Below are 21,588 nucleotides of genomic sequence, written 5' to 3' on the forward strand. Positions count from 1 at the left end.
GGTTTCGTGAATGCAAATGTATCATGTTAGACTGAGAAAATGTAATTAATAGCTGGAAAATCATGTGTGGTGTATTTCTGGTAAAGAAAATATTTAAAACCTCCCAAATTTTGCAAATGTTGATTCATACATCTTTCCTTTTCTTAAATACACATCTAGCCACCAATACGTTCAGTTATCATAAAACCACCTGTTGCTTGAGCTAACAGCAGTAATTCTAGGCACAACACATTGAAACATCAGAAAAAATAATAAATTGACTCCAAAAGAAAAAGCTCATTTTACGATAGTACAATGGTAATACTATCCAGGAGATTTAAGAAAATGAGTGTAGCCAATAGTAATACCAAAGTTTCCTTTAGACACTGCAATTTTAAAACTGAAGCCTATAAAATGTTTCTTATAAATCCATTTTACTTCACCTTCCTACAATTGGCAGATTGATGCATGCTGCAAGTTATATAATTTCTAAACTGCACTGGAGCAAATTTACGTTTCATTGACTTTGACATCAACTTATGTTCAAACCCAGACAGTCATTCTTTAAACGTGGTTTTGTCATGTCAATATTTTTGTCTCTAGGGAGAGTTATTTGGTCACACAACAATATTATCCAAGCTCTTTACAGAACTAACACTTAAAAACCAAACAAAACATGTCAATTTAACCTACTCAGAAGAGTAATTTAACGCCAGTAGTCAGCAGTCCAACAGCCCAAAGCACACCCACATCAGCAATCAGAAGCCCCACTGCTGATACACTACTCCTGGCAGGAAGTTTTATGGACCAAATGAATGCCTGCTTTATATATTCAAGTTATGGCTTCAACAGCACCTACCAGACCTATCACTTTTATTAGAGCTTTCTCAATCAAAAACAGAAATTTGGTTTCCAGCAGAAATCTGGAAAGTCTTTGTCAAATATGTAACATCTTTTTGTTCTCCCTGGACTTCTCAGTACAAACACTGTTAAATCTAGCTAAAAACCCAACAAACCAAACCAAAATAACCCTTCTGACACTGAGTGGAGGCAGTCTAGATTATCAGAGTTGCTTCCTATGTAAATAAATGTGATAAACAAGCACTTATAAATGTTGCAGTAGATATAAAGAATCTCCTGTGGCCATCAGTGTACTGACAGGTTTCTCTCCATTCATCTGTGACTACAGGAACACAACTGGACCACAAGGAACTTTCCTCTCAGTGTTGTGATGAGAGTGGATCACAGAGACTGTTACATCAATGAAATGCATATGCACAAGTTCCGTTTTATACTTGATGCAGGACTCCAATGTCTTTCCAAAAGATTTTTTTGTTGAATATCAAATGAATATCTTAATATTTTCTATTAGTCTGAATTATTTTAGGACATGTATTAGTTTAGCATTTACAGCAGCCATCTTTCACAAGTTCTCAACACTGTGACTCCATCATCCATTTTCCTCAGAGTTAAAATTAAATCTTAACACAATGGAGTCCAGCCTAGATGTGACGTTAGTGTGTTCACTCTAATACTGGGAATTATAAAAATTACAAGCCAGACCTATTCAAAATTTTGACTAAGTTCCAAATGCGGTCACTGTGACAAAGCTAATTTCCAATTAAGGCTATTTTCCCCTTCCCAAACAATGGTCTGTACACAGCAGTTCTACAGATACTGGTGATATGAGAGATAAGGAGGGGTGTTAGGGATACTTCTAAAACTAAGTTGTTCTGTCTACAGTCCATGGAGAAAACATCTTCTACAGAAGCCTACACAGAGCAGGAGTTTAATTTAGGGAAGTGAAACATTCCCTGTGCCAGCAGTTGCACTGTTATTGCCTGAGAGACTCTATGGCCATATACATTTGAGTTGCTCAAAGCCCTGTCTAACACTAGTTTTCCCTCCGTGATTCTTGACCCTCTGTGCTCACCCTGAAATCCCATTATGGAATACAGAGCCTGGTTTATGCAAAGCATGTTCTGGGAAAGGCAAGTCCGACACAAAATTCCCACTACAACACAGATTAGTTATATATCAATAGGTTACCACGTGCATTTGCTGTAGGATGCTCTTGTGATACCAGCTTGTGTGCTTGAGTCATACAGCATGGCAGTACACCTCTGTATCAAAGTAGACATTTGAAACTATTTTACTACAGTTTCAGAAGAAGTAAAAACCCCACAAGACCCACACACTATCACCTTCAGTCAATTTTCTTCTGCTTTATATATTAAATTAAATGAAAAACAAGATGCCCCAAGAAGACTACAAGGAAAATACCGTAATGCAACAGAATACACTTGTATAGTAATTTAGAAGAAATCGATGCATTTTATAATTCTGAAGCATATAAATATGGCACCCCAAAAATTATCTGTAATAACATCAGGACAAACCCCTGAAAATTTCATATATACTTAAAAGCCATGTTAGTGCAAACCAGTCCCAAAACAAATAGAAAGCCAAAAAGGCCTCCCCTGAACTAGGTCAATCAGATTCTTCCATTATAGCTTTGTCTCAAATAAATTGCTATAAAGGATCTGCAATGATGTCCTCTTAAAGGTATTGGAATATACATAAACATGGTTAGGTAGAGAGTCGTAACACATTGGCAAGGTAGCAGAGACTTCAAAAATGTATATTTTGCATTGTTGATAATTTATTGCATTTATTCAAGGTTTAAAATAAAGAGAAAAAACATTGTAAAGCCACAAATATAAACAATGTGTGCAATACATGTGGCAACTAAATAAGCTAGGGGTGGGGAAGAAGAGAACAACCCCTATTTCCCACAGCAGAGAGTATAATTCAGGGCCTGATTTCAGTAACAGTGCCACATGAAAGGGAAACATATCCCAGCCTTAAGCAAGCAATGAATAGGCTGCACAATGTCCTCGTGTTCCCAACAGCCCTACTTACAGCAAAAAGCCAGTAAGCCTAATTGGCTATGGATGCTACTGAGACAACCTGATGTGCTAGTGAAACTCAGGGAGCTAGAGAGACTGTCAAAAACATGTGGATAAAAACCCCTCAACCTTTATTATACAAATTTGTGCTTTAGAGTTAACATTTTCCCGTAAAATTTTGTGTAATAAGCAAGCTGACAACTCCACGCATGCCATGGATTCTGCAAAAGTAAATCAAAGATTTACAGCATCTGTAATCAAAGATAAGAGTCTGTGGGGGCCAATGAGCCAAAGTTTCAGTAGGAAATGATCTGCTGGCTCATGGAGAGGATGCCCTGCACATCCCATGTAGTGTCTATTACATAATTACTCCAAGGCCATAGTGAAACCAACACGCTGTGTAGCACAACAGAATTAAAGACAGCCCATGTCACACCACTCCTGAGAAGAGAAGACAATGCTGGATTACTCTGTTAATGCACCTGGAAGTTCCCCCACTATATCTAACTACAGGTGAATTCAGCAGTTTGCTGAAGGGTATCGAAGTGTTCTGAAATCCATTCTATGGCTAATCCTGGTGAGAGCAAGCCTTGGATGTCTCTTCCTGTGCAAAACCTGTACAAAATGAGTAAAGCAGAACTTTCTGCCCACCACACTTGGTCCCCCCACTGGAGACTGAATCATCATAGGATCTGAACTACCTTCTGTCTCCTAGGAATGGTGTCATCTCTCCTCCAAAAGAAAAATCATATTTGGAGCCTGAATTGCCATTATTGATGCAATACCTGTCTTGTGAATAATAAAGAAGACTTACTACCCCAAGTCAACTTCAAATCAGGAAAAATTACATATTTTGGAATTTAAAATGCATTCCTTTTATATACAATTTTGTCCTCATTCAAAAAAATGTTGATTGTTCTTAATTTCACTGATAGTAGGGTTATTACCTTGTCTGCTTTATGCACAATTCTATATCTTAAACAGCCCAAACAGTCAGTAGAACAAAATTCCTAATTGTTTTTCAATGAAAATACCTACATAATTAACTTGAAAGAACATACACTATGCTTTGTTCAAATACATAATGAAGACATGTTTTCCGAACCTTTATTTCACCTTAGAAAAGAACACACAATACACACAAATAAGAGCACAGTGTCTTTGTACAGACTATAGGTATTTCAATAAAAGCATTTTACAACCTCCTGGCAAGTGCTGTAGAATCACTACGATGAAGATGTGTTACAGTAAGTCACTACAATACCAGCATGCCCCGGATTCAGTCACGGGTCACTTACAGATGGACAGGAACTTGAACTACTGCTCGAGCCCTAGGCAGACTTTCAGGTACACCTTCCAGCATTTACTCCATTAACATGCAGTCCCAGACCTGTTCACTACAAACAAAAGTTACTAATTTCACTTTAAAAAAAAGATAAACCACTTTCCCAGGAGCAGCAGTATGCTGTAACAACTAGTAAGTTACTGCACAGTGTCACTACTGACCTCTAGAAACCCTGCTCTGTAACAGAATCCTGATCCACCACCCACTGCTCTGCTGAGGAAACTCAGCCAAGTTGTTTTTGTGTTTCTATATCGTTTCCATAGCAAAGGTCAGTGCCTGCGTAAGTTAAACTAAAGCAGGAAGGCTAAAGACTGAAGGTCACTACAGGATAAGCCAGAAGGGCTTCGTGCCAAAGCGCTTCCAGCCGTATTACTACACTGCACACAGGAAACCCAGGCATGGCTATACCGAGTTTATAGCTTTTACCCAGGAACTACAAAGATGGTCAGTTAATGAGAGAACTTTTGGATCATCCCGAAGTTGTACTTTAAATGGCAAAAACATTCCTACGTTCTTAATGCACACATGGAAAATCTTTTTAAAATGTGTAACACTAGATAGTATACACATTGATTTGATCACTGAAGACAGCAGCATTTAAACTTGGAATTTTGTGGCAGAGGTGAGAATCTTTTCCTTGCTGAGGAAAGCAGAGAGATCACATTAATTAAGAGGCATCGACCTGGAAAAAATAAGTTAGCACTTTTCCAAATTACACAGAGATTATACTGGGACCATATTTGGCACACATGTCATTGGTTCCATACTCCTATCTAAAGGAAACCTTGCAACACATGAAAAACTTGTAAGAAGACTCTTTATAGTCTCTAATACTTGAAAGTGCTACCTCTTCACCCCATCTTTTTTTTTTAATTAAGAAGGTTCTGACCATGTTTTTCATTTATTGTTGCAGGCCAAGTATCACCAATCTCTATTCAGGTGTAAAAGCTATTTATCCAGAAGATGTAATTTCATAAGACATGAAACAAAACTTGAGAAAAATATTCAACAGAAAATATATATTTCACAGTAACCAGATACTTACCAGACAACAGTGGTATACTTGGAAATAGTCTGTTTTTCTGAATTGAAGCATCCTCAGTTTATTTACAAAAAGCCAAACACCTAATAGTGTCACTGAATCCAGAACTGATGCCAGGGTTTCATATGCCTACACTTTCAGTCTTAGAATTGAAGGGAAAACATGGAACTGGGAAGGGGTGGTGGTAGGGTAAAAATAATTTCAATAGCTAAGTTTTATGCTCAGCAATCAAGCAATACTGTGATACCAATAACATTCAGACAGTGTCAAAACCTATTTGATTGTATTTTTAAATCAATTTTCCTGCAAAACTTTCCAGCATATATTAGGAAAATGCCATGCTTAATCAAACTTTTACTGAGGTTTCCTACTCAAAAGTTTTATCTTTTATGTGGCTTTTCTTGCTTGCTAATTGAAGATGAAGATTTAATCAACACTTTAGTGCTCCTTCCTCTTTGTGTAATTAATTCACTGCTTATGGCATTACTGGATTGGTAAACTAGGCTGATTAGAAAGAAAGCTTTTACATACAAATAGGCCTCCCTAAAATAGGGCATAGTCTTGAAATACAAGGCATGTCAGGGGTAAAGTTTGGGATAATCAAGTCTTTCGTTTACCAGAGTTAACAATCTACCTTCACCAAATGCACCAGTAACTACATAAAAATCCTCAGTTCAAACATGAACAGGGAAGGAAACACAGAGCTGTGTTAAGAACTACAAGCACTTACTAAACATTTATTTCAGATGGAGATTTCCTAGGCTTTTCAACACCTTGATATGAAAAGCATGTTGTAACTAGTTATTTCCTCCTTGATATTCTCACAGCAGCTGGATGCACTTCAGTGACTTCTGTATTCCTTAGAACAATCCCCAAAGTCTCAAGGTAAGGAGGACAAAAGAGAAGAATGGAGGCCCTATTCTAAAGGGTGAAAAGAAAAATAAATCTGTTCTCTTGAATTAGGTATTTTTTCCTTTTACTTTGGAAGACTGTCCGAGCAAAGATATGGTATAATTCACCATGAAACATAAACAATCCTAAAGGAAAAGAAACTTTACTGCTTGAATTTCGGTCCACTTTGAAAGTAAAATATTATTTTATTTCTTTTTAAAACTTAAAGAAAAAAAAAAGCAAACCATGCCTTCTAAATGGTTTGCTCCCTTTAGACAGGGGAGATGCAACCCACAAGCCTGGAGTTTTTTGGACAGCAATACCAGAGAGGCTTTGAAGAACCAAATATTTTTTTTACAGATATTTTTCCACAAGGATTTCACTTTTGAGTGGTGTGCAGTGACTTCCCTAAAGAACTGTGAAGATTGTTGGGTTTAAAAGCTGAAGGGCTGTCTGCCAAGCTGAACAGCACATCTATCAGCAATTACTTGGGAATAAAAGCAAGGGATGACAAGGATTCAAGAGCATAAAGACGAACATAATTTGAAACAAAAGACACAATGACTAACATCAGTAGTACAATTTATCATGAATTTATCAACAGCTGCATTTAAAAAAACTTGAAGCAAACCATATACATAAAATGAAGAAATCAGAGCTCAGAGAAGCTACTGAAAATCAGACTGACCACAGTCATCTCTTGTAGCCTTGCAGGGGTGCAATGAGTGCAGACTCATAATCTTCAATGGACTGTTTCAAAGAGACTGCAGAAATTCATGGAAGAAAACTCCATTCAGATTTATTAGGCAATATCTCAACCACTGGCTCAGAAAAGTCTTACCAGCTCATGGGAATTAATTTTATTATTTCATTCTGATTCTGCAAAGGTTATAATGTTACAAAAAGTCTGATTTTAAATATAAGTATGTGAAACCAAAACATCTACTTCCCCTTCCTGAAGCACAGTACTATTTTCTATCACCTGATTATTTGATGTACCTTTCCATCAACTGAGAAGGAAAAGTACATCAAAAAAAGTATCTTTGTCTTTTGCTAAATAAACTTATTGAGTTGACTGACTTGAAGATTTTAAAATAGTACAGACCTTTGTGACTGTAAAAAAAAATAGTGAGAGATAAAAGGAATAAACTTTATTAAACTATTAGGTAGGGGCACAAATCCATCTAAAAACATTTTAAAGGTCATCACAAAAACAAACAGGTCCTGCAAAGGACTAAAGCAAACAAGAAATTGCAAATATCAGTGCATTACTGGTCATGGTACCACGTGTTTACACAATGTACAGACCATTCTTCAAGGTAGAAAAACTTGGATTTCTATTTCTGAAATCTCACACTTCTACACACTCACTGCTTGCAGACAGGATTGAAAGCGTTTTAAATACTGACTTCAGGCATTTCTGAAGAGTATTTTAGCTTGTTCCTGTCTAGTTCTACGCAATGCAAAAAAGGATATAATTTAATAGCTAAAATAGTGTTAGACTAATAGTCCAACTTTACACAGTGCAGAATTGCCAATCACATGTAACTGGTCATCACACTGTCCATCTGCACTTTGCCCTACCACACTCTCGGAAAAGAAAAAAAACAAAAAAACAAAACAAAAAACCTTTACCAAACAGGTGGAGGGCCAGGGGTGGGGAAAGACTGCTATTCCTGGAATACCAACTCCAAATGCTAATTATGCTATGAACAGTTTTTGGACAAGCATTTCTGGGACAGAAATAGGTTATTCCCACATAAGCTGTAAAAGAAACCCCACAAATTGGTTTTAATTTAGAAAAAAAAATTAGTAAACATATGATACAAAAAGCAGATGACTGTCATCCAGTGTGTCATTTTTACTGTTTTTCATACCAATTACTGCATTTTCTAGATTGAGCATTCAAACATAGCAGATGCATCAATATGGCTTTTGCTATCTATTTTGGTGATTCTGAAGCGTCATGGCCAGGCTTTGCCAATGAAGATTTGGGAAGGGCTCTACCCACATTTGCTACAAGCACGCTGGTGGCTAAAAAGGGCAACACGAGATAGACAAGAGCGGTTGCAAAAGGCACAGCAGAAGGACTCCTTAGGTGGCATCGACAAGATGTGACTCTTTCTGCGTTGTCTTTTCTCCTCGAGAATGAGATTCTGAAGCAGAAGATGCCTAAATAGTCATCAAATTGTTCTTGAAAGATATGTATTTTTAGAATCTCATCCAAAGGTCAACGTTTTTCCCAATGTAGCCCATTACATAGTTCACACAGACTGATACTTATCTTCTGCCTTCTGTATTTATTGGCAGTTTGCTGTCACCAAATGACAGTAGGCAACTACAGCTGGGATACAGCCTGCCTTCTGATTATGGACAAAATAGGAGTAAATTCAAGACAAAAATGAAAATTAAAGAGTGAAAGCCAGGAAGAATGGGAAGGGTCACAAAACACTGAAAAAGTGTGCTATTTATTTGGCATAGAGAAAAGAGAGAATTCTGATATTATACCTGATAGTCAAGTAGTTACATGCATTGGCCCCACAGAACACCTGGGAAAAGGTGACAGCCACAGAATTACAGGCCAGGAAACATACACTCATTTAGACAGTCCTTTTGTTAATTTATTGTTATCATCTCTGACATTGCTGAATTACATCCTCTCTTGTTGCTTATAGTTTCTTCCACCAGAAATCAGGCGGAGTTTGACAGGTTTTTTGAGAAACATACCTGTTTCAGAATTTTCAAAGTAGTTTTTCAGCTCAATTAGTTTAGTTTCTCTTTCACTGCAGCTCTTCAGTCATTACTTCAAGCTCTGCAATCACTTTAAACAGAGTTGACACTGAATCCCTCACACAGCAGATGACTGTTTCCTTGTCATCGACCAGCAGTGCACAGCCATCCAAACAAACTAGCTTAGATTTAGTATTTCTTTCAGTTTTGATCTTACACTTTTGTTCAGCTGTAGTACTGCTGAGTTGTCCATATGGATTACATGATGCTTCCCCTCCTCTGTTACTGTGAACCAGCTACAGAAATAATTTTGCTTATGGCAGAGGAACTGATGAATCCTTAAACCTTTCACAGTACAGTAAAAAGACACTTCTGGTACAGGCAAATTCTTAATAGCTACCACTGCTCCAAGTTTATCTTGCATACATGGGCTATAAGTGGATTCTATATAGTGTCCGTTACAGATACACCATCTATTTTAGAACCAATTACCCCTGTCTCTAACTGACTCCCACAGTTGAATGGCCACAGGACAGATACTCCTCGCACACAGAACGGCGCTAACAAGTAGCTGTGAGCTCAACAGTCCCTGAGTACATCACATTATATGGTTAGCAAGATGACTGCCATGTAGATCACCACCTTCCCTAGCAAGGGGTCAAAAGATAAAAATGGAAATATTTCTTGGCGTGCACAACACAGCTTACAGAACTTACTACCAGAAGCTATCATTAAATTTAAAATACTTCAACTCAGAAAATGGCAGAAATTGACATGAGTAGCAGGAACACAATATATAAAACTAGTTTTCTTGTTCAAAAAATAAAAATTCATTTTAGATCAGGAAGCTAAGATATAAAAGTGAAAAACCCCCAAACTATCCCTGAGAGATCTTTATCATGTGCCACTTGCTCTAAAAGGCTTTTCTGGTTTTGATAATAGGCATTATCCAAGTGAAGTCTCATGAAGAACCTTAACCCGTTTAGGTAAAAGTAAAAGCTCATTCTAGCAAATTTTAAGTGTAAACATTATTTATGTACAATTTGATGTGGGGGAAGGGTGGGAAATTCAAGCAATGCTGATTTTTCACTTAGAGTTGTATGAAATGTGACAGCTACTTGTTTAAAAGGCTTTGTAGATGCGTTAAGTTCCTACTCTAACCTATGAATTAGAATGGTAAATGTAGACAGTGCTCAGAGGCTATGTCTCCTGGCAATGCACTACAAAATTTCCACATAATTCGGATGACAAAAGTTCAACATGCCACCTTTCTCCTTGCAAACCATTCTGCTAAATTACTTATTCCTTCCCCGTGAAAACTGTCAGCCTTATCATGCAGATTCTCTACCAAGGTAAAAGAAACTGTTCCAGATGACATGAATTCACTGGAACATACTCCCAAGAAAGCAGAGATTAAAATTAAAGATATCTGCTAGTTAGAACATTTTGCATTAGAAAGCAAGAGATTGTCATTACAGAATTTGTTTTCTTAAAGTTGAGAGACATACAAAGCAAAGCATGATGCTCCACTTACTTGATTTCCTCCCATTTGGAAATAAGCTGATTAAATGTACTCACAACAGATGATGCCAAATTTGTCAGCAGCTTAGTGTCCTAGCAACAGGTATGGTACAGTATTAGTAATAGACTAATGACATGCACTAATAGATTAATGGCTTGAAGCTATGTACTATCTTAAAAATCTTTATTTTAAATAATACATCAACTGCACATGTAGAACTACAGAGGTTTCACAGTTTGGAAATTCAATACTCCAGCTTTCTATAAAATTTATTTTTTTCAAAAGCAAACCAAAAATTGTGTAAAAAGCAAAAGCACACAGGCCTTCCGGCACCCAAAGATGTGGCAGCTGGACTTGACAACCGCTGTAGATCTGTTCCAATTGAAATATTCTATTCTATTTACTCACATTCTTTCTCATCTCTGACACTGGTTAACACACAGTTATTTTACACAGGAAAATGCTGAGTGCTTTACTGCAGTGACCACATACATGAAAGTGACTGGTCTAAAGCTAAGAGCACCGAAAAAAGCCAGAAACAAGCAGTAATGCATATCGTGAACTGGATTTGTATAATAACCTTCTAGAAGTACTGGAAAATATTTCAATTTGTATTTAACGTCTGCTTACAGATATTTAGTATTTACCTTTACCAAATTTGGCCCTTTGCATACTTTTTTTCCCAGCAGTGAGTAAAAAGTTAATACGAATCAATGCTTTGTTTCATAACAACTTCCTCTCTCCCATCAAACACAACAATTAATTCCCAATCCAGTTGGAAGAGACCAAATTGCAAAGTAGAATACTGATTTGCATTTGTACTCATTTAATTTAGAGAGGCCTAGTACAACACATGAGACTGTCAGACACTTAAATTCTATCCTCGGTTTTAAGATAGCATTCTTGTACAGTGAGGTATTTCACAATTTCAATGCAAATACATAGCTTTTAAAATCATTAGTGTAAGTCACATAGGCTACAGATCTGTCATATGAGTAGGAGAAAGGATGGGGACAGATTATGCCAATCCTACTAGCACTTTGCATCTGGTCTCCAATAGTAATGAGTTACTCCCAACTACTGGAAGAGGCTAACTATTTCAAATACATTTTTAATGTACAGGCTGCTATAGCAAAAGATTTAGGACTGAAGCTCTGACCATCATTTTACTGGAAAAGAACAGGAAATATCCTGGATTTGGAGGAAAAGACAAACCCTGCTGTAAAGCTTCATGTAATCAGATTTTTTTCTTATTGTTTTATAAAGATTCTGTAACTGTTAAGATAAAGACCATTAAGCAAGATTGAGGTGAATAAGCAGAGAGACATTGCTTTCACCCAAGGATGTGGCAAACATAAGAAGTGGCATCCTAAGAAGTCCCACAGTTCCTCGTCTTCCTCATGTTCAGTGTATGAGGATGGGTTCCCTTCCAAGCTGCATGAGCCAGCTGACACTGTGGGTATTAAAGGAGACATCAGTGACTACCCCTAACCAATCCAGAAGTCTTCCCAGCACAAAGCAAGATATTTGTGTACAGACCAGAACGCTCAGAGAGGAGCACATCACAGCTTGTGCACACAGTTATTCCAACAACACCAAACCCACACACCTTTCTCTTCAAAGAGAATATGATGCCAAAGTTTTCTTATGAAAGCCAAGCCTAGTTTGCCAAGATCTTACATCTAATTCTGAGCTCAACAATAATTGGACAGTGTTTGCAAACTATTTAAATAATACACTTTAGATGCCAGTAGCATTTGGAACATATAGCATTACCTCTAAAACCCAGCTAAAGCAGCTGTTAAGGGCAACTACCACTTATGGAAACAGTCAGTGTACCACCACGCTCTGTGTGGCGATGAGGACTGCTGCCTGCACTACTGCATTTTCTTCAAGTTGATCAAAACTGTTCTAAGAGACAATAAATCTCCCATGATTCTGTTAAGACAACAGAAACCATGTCAAAAAAAGAAAGGCAAGAAACAAGTTTTACTTGCCCTTGCAGATAAGTAGTCCAAATCCAGTGGAACTAGGTGATGTCTTACTTTTCATGGAGATAGCAAACATTAAACTTTTAGTAAGAATCTTTGCTTTATGCTGAAGAAATAGAATAGTCAAGTTTAATTTACTACAAACATTTAAGAGAAAGTTAAAGGAATTTATGGGTACCATTTCACAGAAATAATCTAATAAAAGAACAAGAGGCATTTATAGTATTCAGAAGCTGTTTCAACACCAAAAGGAAGACTTCTGATTCAAATGAAGCTTTACCACATTTCAGTAGAGTTTCAACTAATTACGGTGACTTCTCTTACCTGTCCCCATGCACAGTCCTTCCTCCTTAAAGCTTGTGTTTAATAATAATAATAATACACTATTGCACTGTGAACCCATTCACAGGCATAAAACTTCATACAGCATAAAACTGTGACATGCACTGTAATTGTAGCAAACTTTAAATTTTTTAGCAACCAAAACTAACTTTTGTATTGAACTAGTTCCATTTAAGGGAGAAAATCTTACCCAGGAAAGACTGTAAGCTTCACACAAGGGAACAATTCACAGCATTGTAAATACCAATAACTGTAGTCAAAAAATTACCTTCTATCCAAGAAAGCCAGACTTCCTACCTTCACTACAGGGTGTCCTCCAGTAGATGCTTTTACTGCTCCTCGGCTTCCTTCTGTTTCATAGTGAGCTCTGTGATGAGTTTTAGGCTGGACTTCTATTTTCAGTTCACACTGCCCATAATGACTTGGTAAAGGCCAGTCAAGAGGTGGCAATGAAGATGTGCTGCAATCAAGATGAGCACACTATGATTACAAGAACTGTGCCATCTGGCCACAGTACAAACAAAGCCTTCACTGTAAAACACAATGATATCACTTTCCTAGCAAATGATAACCAAAGAAGAATACCTACTAGCTTAAAAATCTTACGTGAAAATTCCAAAATGTTGCTGGTACATTAAAATCTTCAATTAATCCCAATTTATTTTGGGGTTGTTAGAATGGAATTTCTTGTTTCCAACACCTAATTAAAAGAAAAGTACTGTATGACCTCGAGCCTCACGCTACCAGTGCTACTCTACAATGCCTTTATATTAACTTTTTATCCTCAAGTATATCAGGAAGTAAGTTCAAATGTGGTTTAGAGAGAACAGTATAAATTCAGTCTCTGCCTGTCATTAAGTTTTAACTCTCTGCATTATTACCTTTCAATTTGTTGTTTTTGTTTTTCTAACTTTGGCAAGCGCTGCACTTTGTTAACTATCATTAAAATGAACACTATATGATCATCTGAAGTTTTAAAAAGCTTGTTGTTCTACCTAAGCATAAAGACTTACTGCAACAGGCAACGAAGAGACCTAAAGTACATGTTCAGCTTATCCACAGATATACCCTTTTACATATTAGCAAAGTCACACTAGGGAAAAACAAAATGCAGTTGTTAGAAGTAATATGGAAAAACTTCAAACCAAAGTTTTCATACCTACCCTTTTACCTGCACAGATTTATAGACTTAAGATTCTAAAAAGATCAACAATCAGATTCAAGTCAGTAATTACCTAGTGGAGTAAATTAAATTATGAACATTTAAAAGTGAACATTTATAGCATTGTTTACCAAACAAGAATATTTACAATAAAAATAAGCTTCTATTCACGTAGTTTTGTTCTACCCTACTCTGACCAACAGGAAAAGCAAATTAGGTTTTAAAGTAACGGACAAATATTGGTTTGTATTGTCATCTGGGAAAGCTCAAATCCATCTCTTTCCACTTTACAGGAAGTCAGGCAACCTCCCCTCCATCCATGCAAATTTCCACAAACGTAGATAGTCACAGGCCTATAAAAGGTAAAGGATACCTTCTGGAGAATTTAGCTAAGATGTATAAAATCATATCCACAGGTGAGAAAGAAGATAAATGTTTGGACTGAACAAAAAAAACCAAGGAATCTGTCTTTAGCAAGTATCTGGAGGGACTAGGGCTCAGCCTGCACCACCATACTTTTACTGCAGAAATGTCTGTCACTAGGAATGGAAAAGAGGGAGAAGAACCAGCCCCGCTTGCTTGCCTCCTCCTGCAGGAGAATGACCTCCAAGCCTACTGACCTGCTCTTTCATGGATACCTGCACTGTGCACACAGACAGAGTTGGCATTACAACATAAATCTTCACTCCTTTGAGAGCAATGGGAAGAAGAATATTTCCCTTTCTTCTTACTGAAAGGCAGAAATGTGAGAAATAATCTCCACCAGCATTCAGTGTACAGCGAAGAGGCTTCTTCCTCCCCCTAAGGAGATCTGATGATTGGTCCTCCCACAGCAATAGTATTTACTGGGTAGGAGAGGACTGGTGACGTCAGCAATAAAAGAGGAAACTGTTGGGAATGCAGTACAGGCCCAGTCCTTCCAGATACTTACCACAGGCCAGGATGTACTACCTAAATGCTACTACTGGCTATCAACTAGACCTTATCATTCACTTTTATAGCTACTGAATGAGAAGGACTCAAGTCTTCAGTCTGAAAAGGAAAGAAAACGTCAGGATTAGAAGATACTAAAAGGAATTCAAGAAGAAACATAGCACACTATTTTCATTTAGTATTTCTGGAAACCTTTTAATCCCCCATATAACCAAATATTCTATGTCAAAATAGTTGGTATACACTGTGAACAGATATGGTACCTGAAAGAACTTGGTTAATGCACCATAAGCTATATACCAATTAATGGGAGCTTTTACTGAAAGTTGAATGATAAACTCGGTCAAGAAAAAAGTATTTGTTGCTTGTGACCACCCTCCATACAGTCTCTCAGAGAGATTTACTCCTCCTACAATTAACTAATAAAAATATGGCACAAGCTGTATCAGACTAACATTATCTCCTGAAAAAACATTTGGCATACTAGAACAAATATGGAGACGGGAAAATAATCAAGTCTCAAGATTTTGTCATTCTTTGAAAACAAATAGAAAATAACAGTACGAGAGAGTAAGCGAGTGCACTATGCATGTGCAGATGCCTAAAACATCAAAAAATTGCAGAGTTTTCAAAACACAGATCTCCAATAAATGGCACAGCCTTTGAGCTGTGTACATCTCTGTGTACATCTGAGTACATCTCTTTGATGTACTGCATCAAACAGATGTCTTCTAGATATAGTTGGTTAGAGAGTTACAGCTGCTTCCCTTTTGAGTTTGGTGTTGAATACCCAAACTGTTGTTTCCCTGAGTATTTCTCTTGCTGTCTCTATCACCCTCAACTTCTCAACAGCAGTGGATTCTTAAAGTTTTAGAGTACTCTGTTAAGTACCTTTCTGCCCTGTAGGAATATCGGGTTTATGTATTTCTGCTTCCTTATCACCCTTACAATTTTTCGAGACAAATACCATATAGATACACATTGAATTGAATCAGTGATCTAACTTTAGTTCATTTTGAAAGGTAAATTTTTTAATCCTATTAATTTACCAAAGTCCCAGTTATTTGTAGACCTTCTTCAAACAGAACCAGGGGGAGGGAGGCAGAGTGGGAACTTCCTAGTCAGCACTGTCACCTTCTTAAAGTCACACGAACCCACAAGCTTGGACACTAAATAGAAACTCCAGGAGAATACAACCTATAAACTCTTAGTGGTTTTTTTTATTCTATGCAGAATTCCATATCAAATCAGAAAAACCATGTCAGCATTTGGGGGGCAAGGGGTAACATGTTTGCATGTGTTCTGAACACTTTTTGATATGAAGCAAAGCTATTTTTGTACCAGATACTGAACATGGGAAAGTAAGTCAGAAGGTGTAGCTTTACTGCATTTAAGGACGCGTTCTCAAGAAAATATTACTCAGTGTACACTATTAGCTGAGGAGCAGCAGTAAAACTCCTACTTAACTCACCACAGTTCTCAGTTGTAAACTGTGCACTGAACGTCAGTGATTTCTGGTAGTGCAGAACTTGCGTAAATTCAAAATCCAGTGGTGCATTACACTTAACATACCTGGAACATGTTTAAGAATAAGCAGCTCAGCTGCTTCACAAGTAAGCAAGAATTTAGTGTTACAAAGATTCCCGTGTCCTGACAGGACAGCGTATAGCATGACAGCATTTGCATTAGCCGCTCACCGTGAGTTTTTTTTCAAAGTTATTTTAGAACAAAAGATTAAAAAAATAAAGAACCTTTGTTCCTTAAACCCTTCACTTTTCAGTCTTGATGGGGGAGGAACACATTTGTGGATATTCCCACATGTTTCATTACTAAGTTCTACCCGGTTCAGTGCCATATTACTGTTACAACAGCTTGTGACAGTCTTTTACAGAAGTTTCTCTAAATTTTTTGTCTTTAAGTGAGTAAAAATCTTATTAACAATGCAGTAACCTACTAGTAAATCACCAAATCACATGTCAGGAAATGGAAAAAACAAGTGACAGATATTCTAATACTTTCAATAAATCAAATCTTCACATGCTGTTGAAACAGCACCAATCTGTAAACCTACAAATATTCTTCCAATAATACCAGGGGAGTTTTATAATCTGATTCATGCAAGCTTCCAAAAGCTCATACTCACATCATACCAAGACTAAAGGCTCCAGAGAATAGCACCTATTAAAGGGAACTAAGAGGTAAAGAAGGAACCCTTCAGTAGCATTCTCAACATTTAAAGTTATCACTTTAGTGATAGTTTTATCAATATTAATTTAACAGATTCTTCCTCTGCAACCATTATCTCCAAAACAGAACTGATTAAGGCTACACAAAATTGACAGGAAACAATGATGTTGAGTACAAAAACAGTCAAGTGTGTCCATAAGGACTTCAGTATTCAGATTGCAGAAGTCAGGGCCCAGCTCTTGGTCTGACTATGCCACTCTCACACAGGAAGAAACTTAGGCCAGAAACAAGGCTGCCCATTTGCACTTAGCTGTGATCCTATAGCAGTATACGTGGGACAGAAGGAAGAACAAAGCCTATGAGAGTCATTAAAAATAAGGCAGTTAAAAACTTAACACTGTTACCTTCCACCTGTTGCACTGTCCCTGGATAATGCACTGCACAAACAGCTGGGGCTCCGTGCAGACAAACTGCCAGTGCTGGTCCCTCAGCTGAAGCACATCGGCCATCAGCTCACCTTCAGTGTAATGCTCTCCTGGACTCCTTGCTTAGAAAGCTTTTGAACACAAGTGGACCTGATATAAAAACTCATTTTAGCCACTCTGTATGAAAATGTTCCTCCCTCTTTGTAATCACTAATTCTGGTAATAAACTTTGAGAGATACACACTAGTATTTCCAGATACTTGTGAAAGTTCTTGTTTCCTTTGTTGGTTGAAATTCCCAGATCTCCTAGAGTGATTCTTTTATTAATTCTTAGTTGCAGAAAAATGAATATATTCCACTTACAGGTCCTCTCGACACATAATAAGGGAAAAAGCTCACTGACTATACAGTGGGGATATTCCACATCTCACCCCAGTTTTTGCAGAGATGAACCCACTGAGTATCCTGTGACAAGTCAGTGTTGCAACACAGCGAACCCCTGAGAATCTCAAATAATAACTAAGATTTTCAAGAATGCTTGTAGAGCCAAACTACTGCTGTGGTTGCTCTTCCCTGTCTAGAACAAAGTCCTCCTGGTGGAAGACTTCTAAAGTCAAGATTTTTGGGGCCATTCCAGATGCCACAGTGGCTTATCAATAGACTTTATTAATACTGTTTACATTCAAAATACCACTGTTCTATTACTAGCAGACCCACAGTTAATGATGCTTTCAGAGTACTGATATAGTATATTGCCAAGTAAGAATTTATATTCTATCATTTCAGAACAAAGTGGAGAGCTGGATAACATGTACAGCACAAAAGGCCCCATATTAAACACTACCTGAATTTCTCTGGATCATTAATGGTGTGTAAACATTACAGCAATAGCCTTGCTTATTAAAAATCTAAGAGGTTCAAAGTTCTCTTGCTTGTCTCACTTAAGTGGGTCCTTATCTTCAAAGTCAGCGATTTGCAAATATTTTCACTTCAAAGTTTTGCTAACATAGCATAGCTGGTGTTATTTCTATTTATCAAAATAAGGTGATAAATACTTAGCAGTCTAACTTTGCCTCTAGTCCACTCACGTTGAAAGATTTTTCCTTCTTAAAATTAAGACCAAAGTCCCAATAATTATGGTAAAAATATTACATAATACTGTTCCTCTCTACTCTCTAGACTTCCAAGACAAGGATTCAGACAAGAGAAGCAACTTTTCTGAGTATTCCACCGCTATATTTAAACTAATTTTTTTTTTCTGAGAGAATAAGTGACATTGCCAGCAATCCTAGTTTCCAGCAGTAAAATACTCAAGTTGCCATTATACATCCATCACTACAAAGATTCCTGAGCTGTAAAATACATCTGTCAAAGCCTGTTTGTTCATCACCACTAGAACAAAGAAACTACCTGATGCCCCGTCACTTCTCAGTGTTACAAATTAAATTAATGACAAAGCAGTCTGAAGACACACGCCAATTTACCCAGCAGTTTTTAAATCAATGTAATCAATGTAAAAGTCTCTAAGAATTCCATGAAGGAAGTAAAAGAAACTAGGTTTAATTTTAAGATTTTTGACCATTAATGAATCTTGCCTGGTTATCTTCCAGACACAAAAGCACCATTTATTTCCATTTATTTCCATCAAATACTGTAGGGTTAAAAAAGAAAAAAGAAAGAAATTAATGACTCATTAAGTTTACTACCCTATGAAGTGCCTATTTGCTTGAGACACAAATTAGATTCTCAAGACCCACTTTACAGAACCTAACACTGACTGTTCCACTAGTTATTCATATTAAAATCATAAGTTTAAAGCAAAAGATAACAAAAAAATAAATGTATAAGCAAAAATAACAGAACTCCCACGATTTTCAATTGCATCATCAGTGACCACTCTTCTAAAAAAACCTCCATGTTACCTACACCAGTGCTGGCCATATCTGTGATGGTCCTTAACTCCAGAACACCATAACCACCATTAGCACCAACAATGCTGCTGATCTCTTGTGAACTGTACTTTTAGTGACAAGTTCTGACCAAAGTTGTTATATTACTTGCACAGTAGAGATTTCTAGGTCACTCCTAGACTCTTTTTATTCCCCTTGTTCAAGTAAGAAAAGTACTGTAAAACAGACTTTCTACTTTTATTTTTTTTTTGCACTTTCTGGAAATCTTACAACTCAAGCTCTAACAGCAAATGTGCAAGAAAATAATAAAATCAGCATCTTTATTGACTGTTGGGAAATAAATATATAAATATCAATTGTATAATTCTTTATGACAACTAGGATGCTCACTTTTGGTCACTATCTTGCATTTCATTTCTATTCGTAAAACATAAGGGTCAGCTTAGCTACCCTGCATTATAAGAATCAAAATTACAAAATATTATATGACAGAATGGAATGTTTAACATACTGAAGATGCACATTGTCATAGCACCTGTGGAACAAGCTACAACTGCTGAGTAATTCAACATTTTGCTGAGGATACAGCTGCCAGTGCAACCATTTCCACTAATTCAATAGTCAGATGACATTTTGGCACCAAATGTATACAGCTTAATAGATTTATTTAGTTTACTTGTGTATAGGTGTACTCTTCCTTTTCTTCTGCCTGTTTCCCCATTTTATATTTACAGAAATTCTTCAGTACCAGCTTCTAAATAAATTTTGACATTTAAAAAATATTTTTACTTTTTAATGAAAACACTGAAATTGCTTTTTTATTCAGTTCTACTCAGTTCTCCCTATGACAAGAAACAGGTTTAACTGAATTATCTATTTTTCAAACTACTTTGGTCATCCCACAAAAGAACCGTAGATCCACATCCCATCTTTCCACAGGCCTATATGTTCATGACCTTTAGCGTTGCAGTGATGCTCACCCTTTATGAACTGTGTCAGCCTGCAAGCTAACAAACATGTCAAGTTAGGACTGCTTAGCATCCTACAGAAATATAATACAATTCCAAAATACACGATAAGGAAAAACAGTTGTTACTGGTTTAGTTTGAAGAAAAGATTCTGGTAACAGATTAGAACACCTATTATTAACAGATATTCTTAAAACCCCTAAAAATTTCAAGACAGTTAATGTATCTGTCAAAACAACAGTTTCAGATATGGTAAAAGAGATTTTTCCAGCCAGCAGCTTTACTGTTAAATTTCACATCCATAAACAGTTACGTAGAAGGACATTAAAAGAGGGGGAAAAAAAAAAAAAGCCTTCCACCTACTAAAATCAATACAATTCTGAGGAGAGAAATTAAAATCTGTGGTTATACCATTAGGTAAAAAATGACAAAATGGCTGAATAAGCAGTGTTTAAATATATTTAGCTATTAACAAGACAAGTTAGTCAAAAACTTCTAAGGAATTTATACAAAATTTTGCAATTATAAGAACACCACATTTTATCATTAACTACCAAGATTTAAGCTTTGCCTTTTTCAAAATAGAGCATACATGTGAAGAATCCTAACCTATCCACCCCTCAACCTCCCCAAAAAAGAGGAATTGCTTCATTTACTACACCGTTGAAGAGCAACTCTTAAGCACTGCCCATGGACAGACTTATACTATTTTAACCAAAGGTATTTTAAAATCAATACAGAATAGAACGGAAGCACCGACATATAAATCTATAATATGGCTTTTTATATGGATAATTGTGTTTTACAGGTATTAATCTAGTGGCTTCTCCTTCCCAGTACCTTCCTACCCCTTATTTTTAAAACCTAGTAGTACAAGGAAAAGGTTCACAAATCAAATGGATATCCTGTGACGAGTAATTACAGTATCTGTTCACCCAGCAGCAATGCTGCTTAAGGAGCTCTTGTTTTTACTCTACCTACTGCACTGGCAAAGTGACTCCAAAAGCTGTAAGATAGGAAAGATCATAGAACTGGTCCATCTAAAAAGTAATGGAATGGGAAGTTCTGATTACCCCGATCAAACCAGGTCTCTCTTCTGAGCCTCCACAGATCATCCTGCTAGCACATGACAGAACTACAAAAGGAAAAGAACTATTTAATTCTATGGTGGATGTTGGAAATACCTTGGAATGACAGCCCAGACAACCATTCTTTCTGGATGATTTTCAGTATGGCATACAATTTTTTTTCT

The 21,588-nt window shown here is 36.9% G+C and overlaps 1 protein-coding gene across 4 annotated transcripts in view; it reads right to left on the reverse strand.

The window, feature by feature from the left end:
• Positions 1-21,588, reverse strand: part of NFATC3 (nuclear factor of activated T cells 3) — a 63,900-nt gene that overhangs the window by 24,915 nt on the left and 17,397 nt on the right. For all 4 annotated transcript variants that reach the window (XM_027646703.1, XM_027646701.1, XM_027646700.1 and 1 more), the window contains exon 3: positions 13,049-13,211. In XM_027646703.1, coding sequence (XP_027502504.1) covers positions 13,049-13,211 — 163 coding nt within the window. The remainder of the gene's footprint in view (positions 1-13,048; positions 13,212-21,588) is intronic.

This window comes from Corapipo altera, unplaced genomic scaffold, assembly GCF_003945725.1.
Source record: "Corapipo altera isolate COAL_440 unplaced genomic scaffold, ASM394572v1 62, whole genome shotgun sequence".
Classification (NCBI taxonomy): domain Eukaryota; kingdom Metazoa; phylum Chordata; class Aves; order Passeriformes; family Pipridae; genus Corapipo; species Corapipo altera.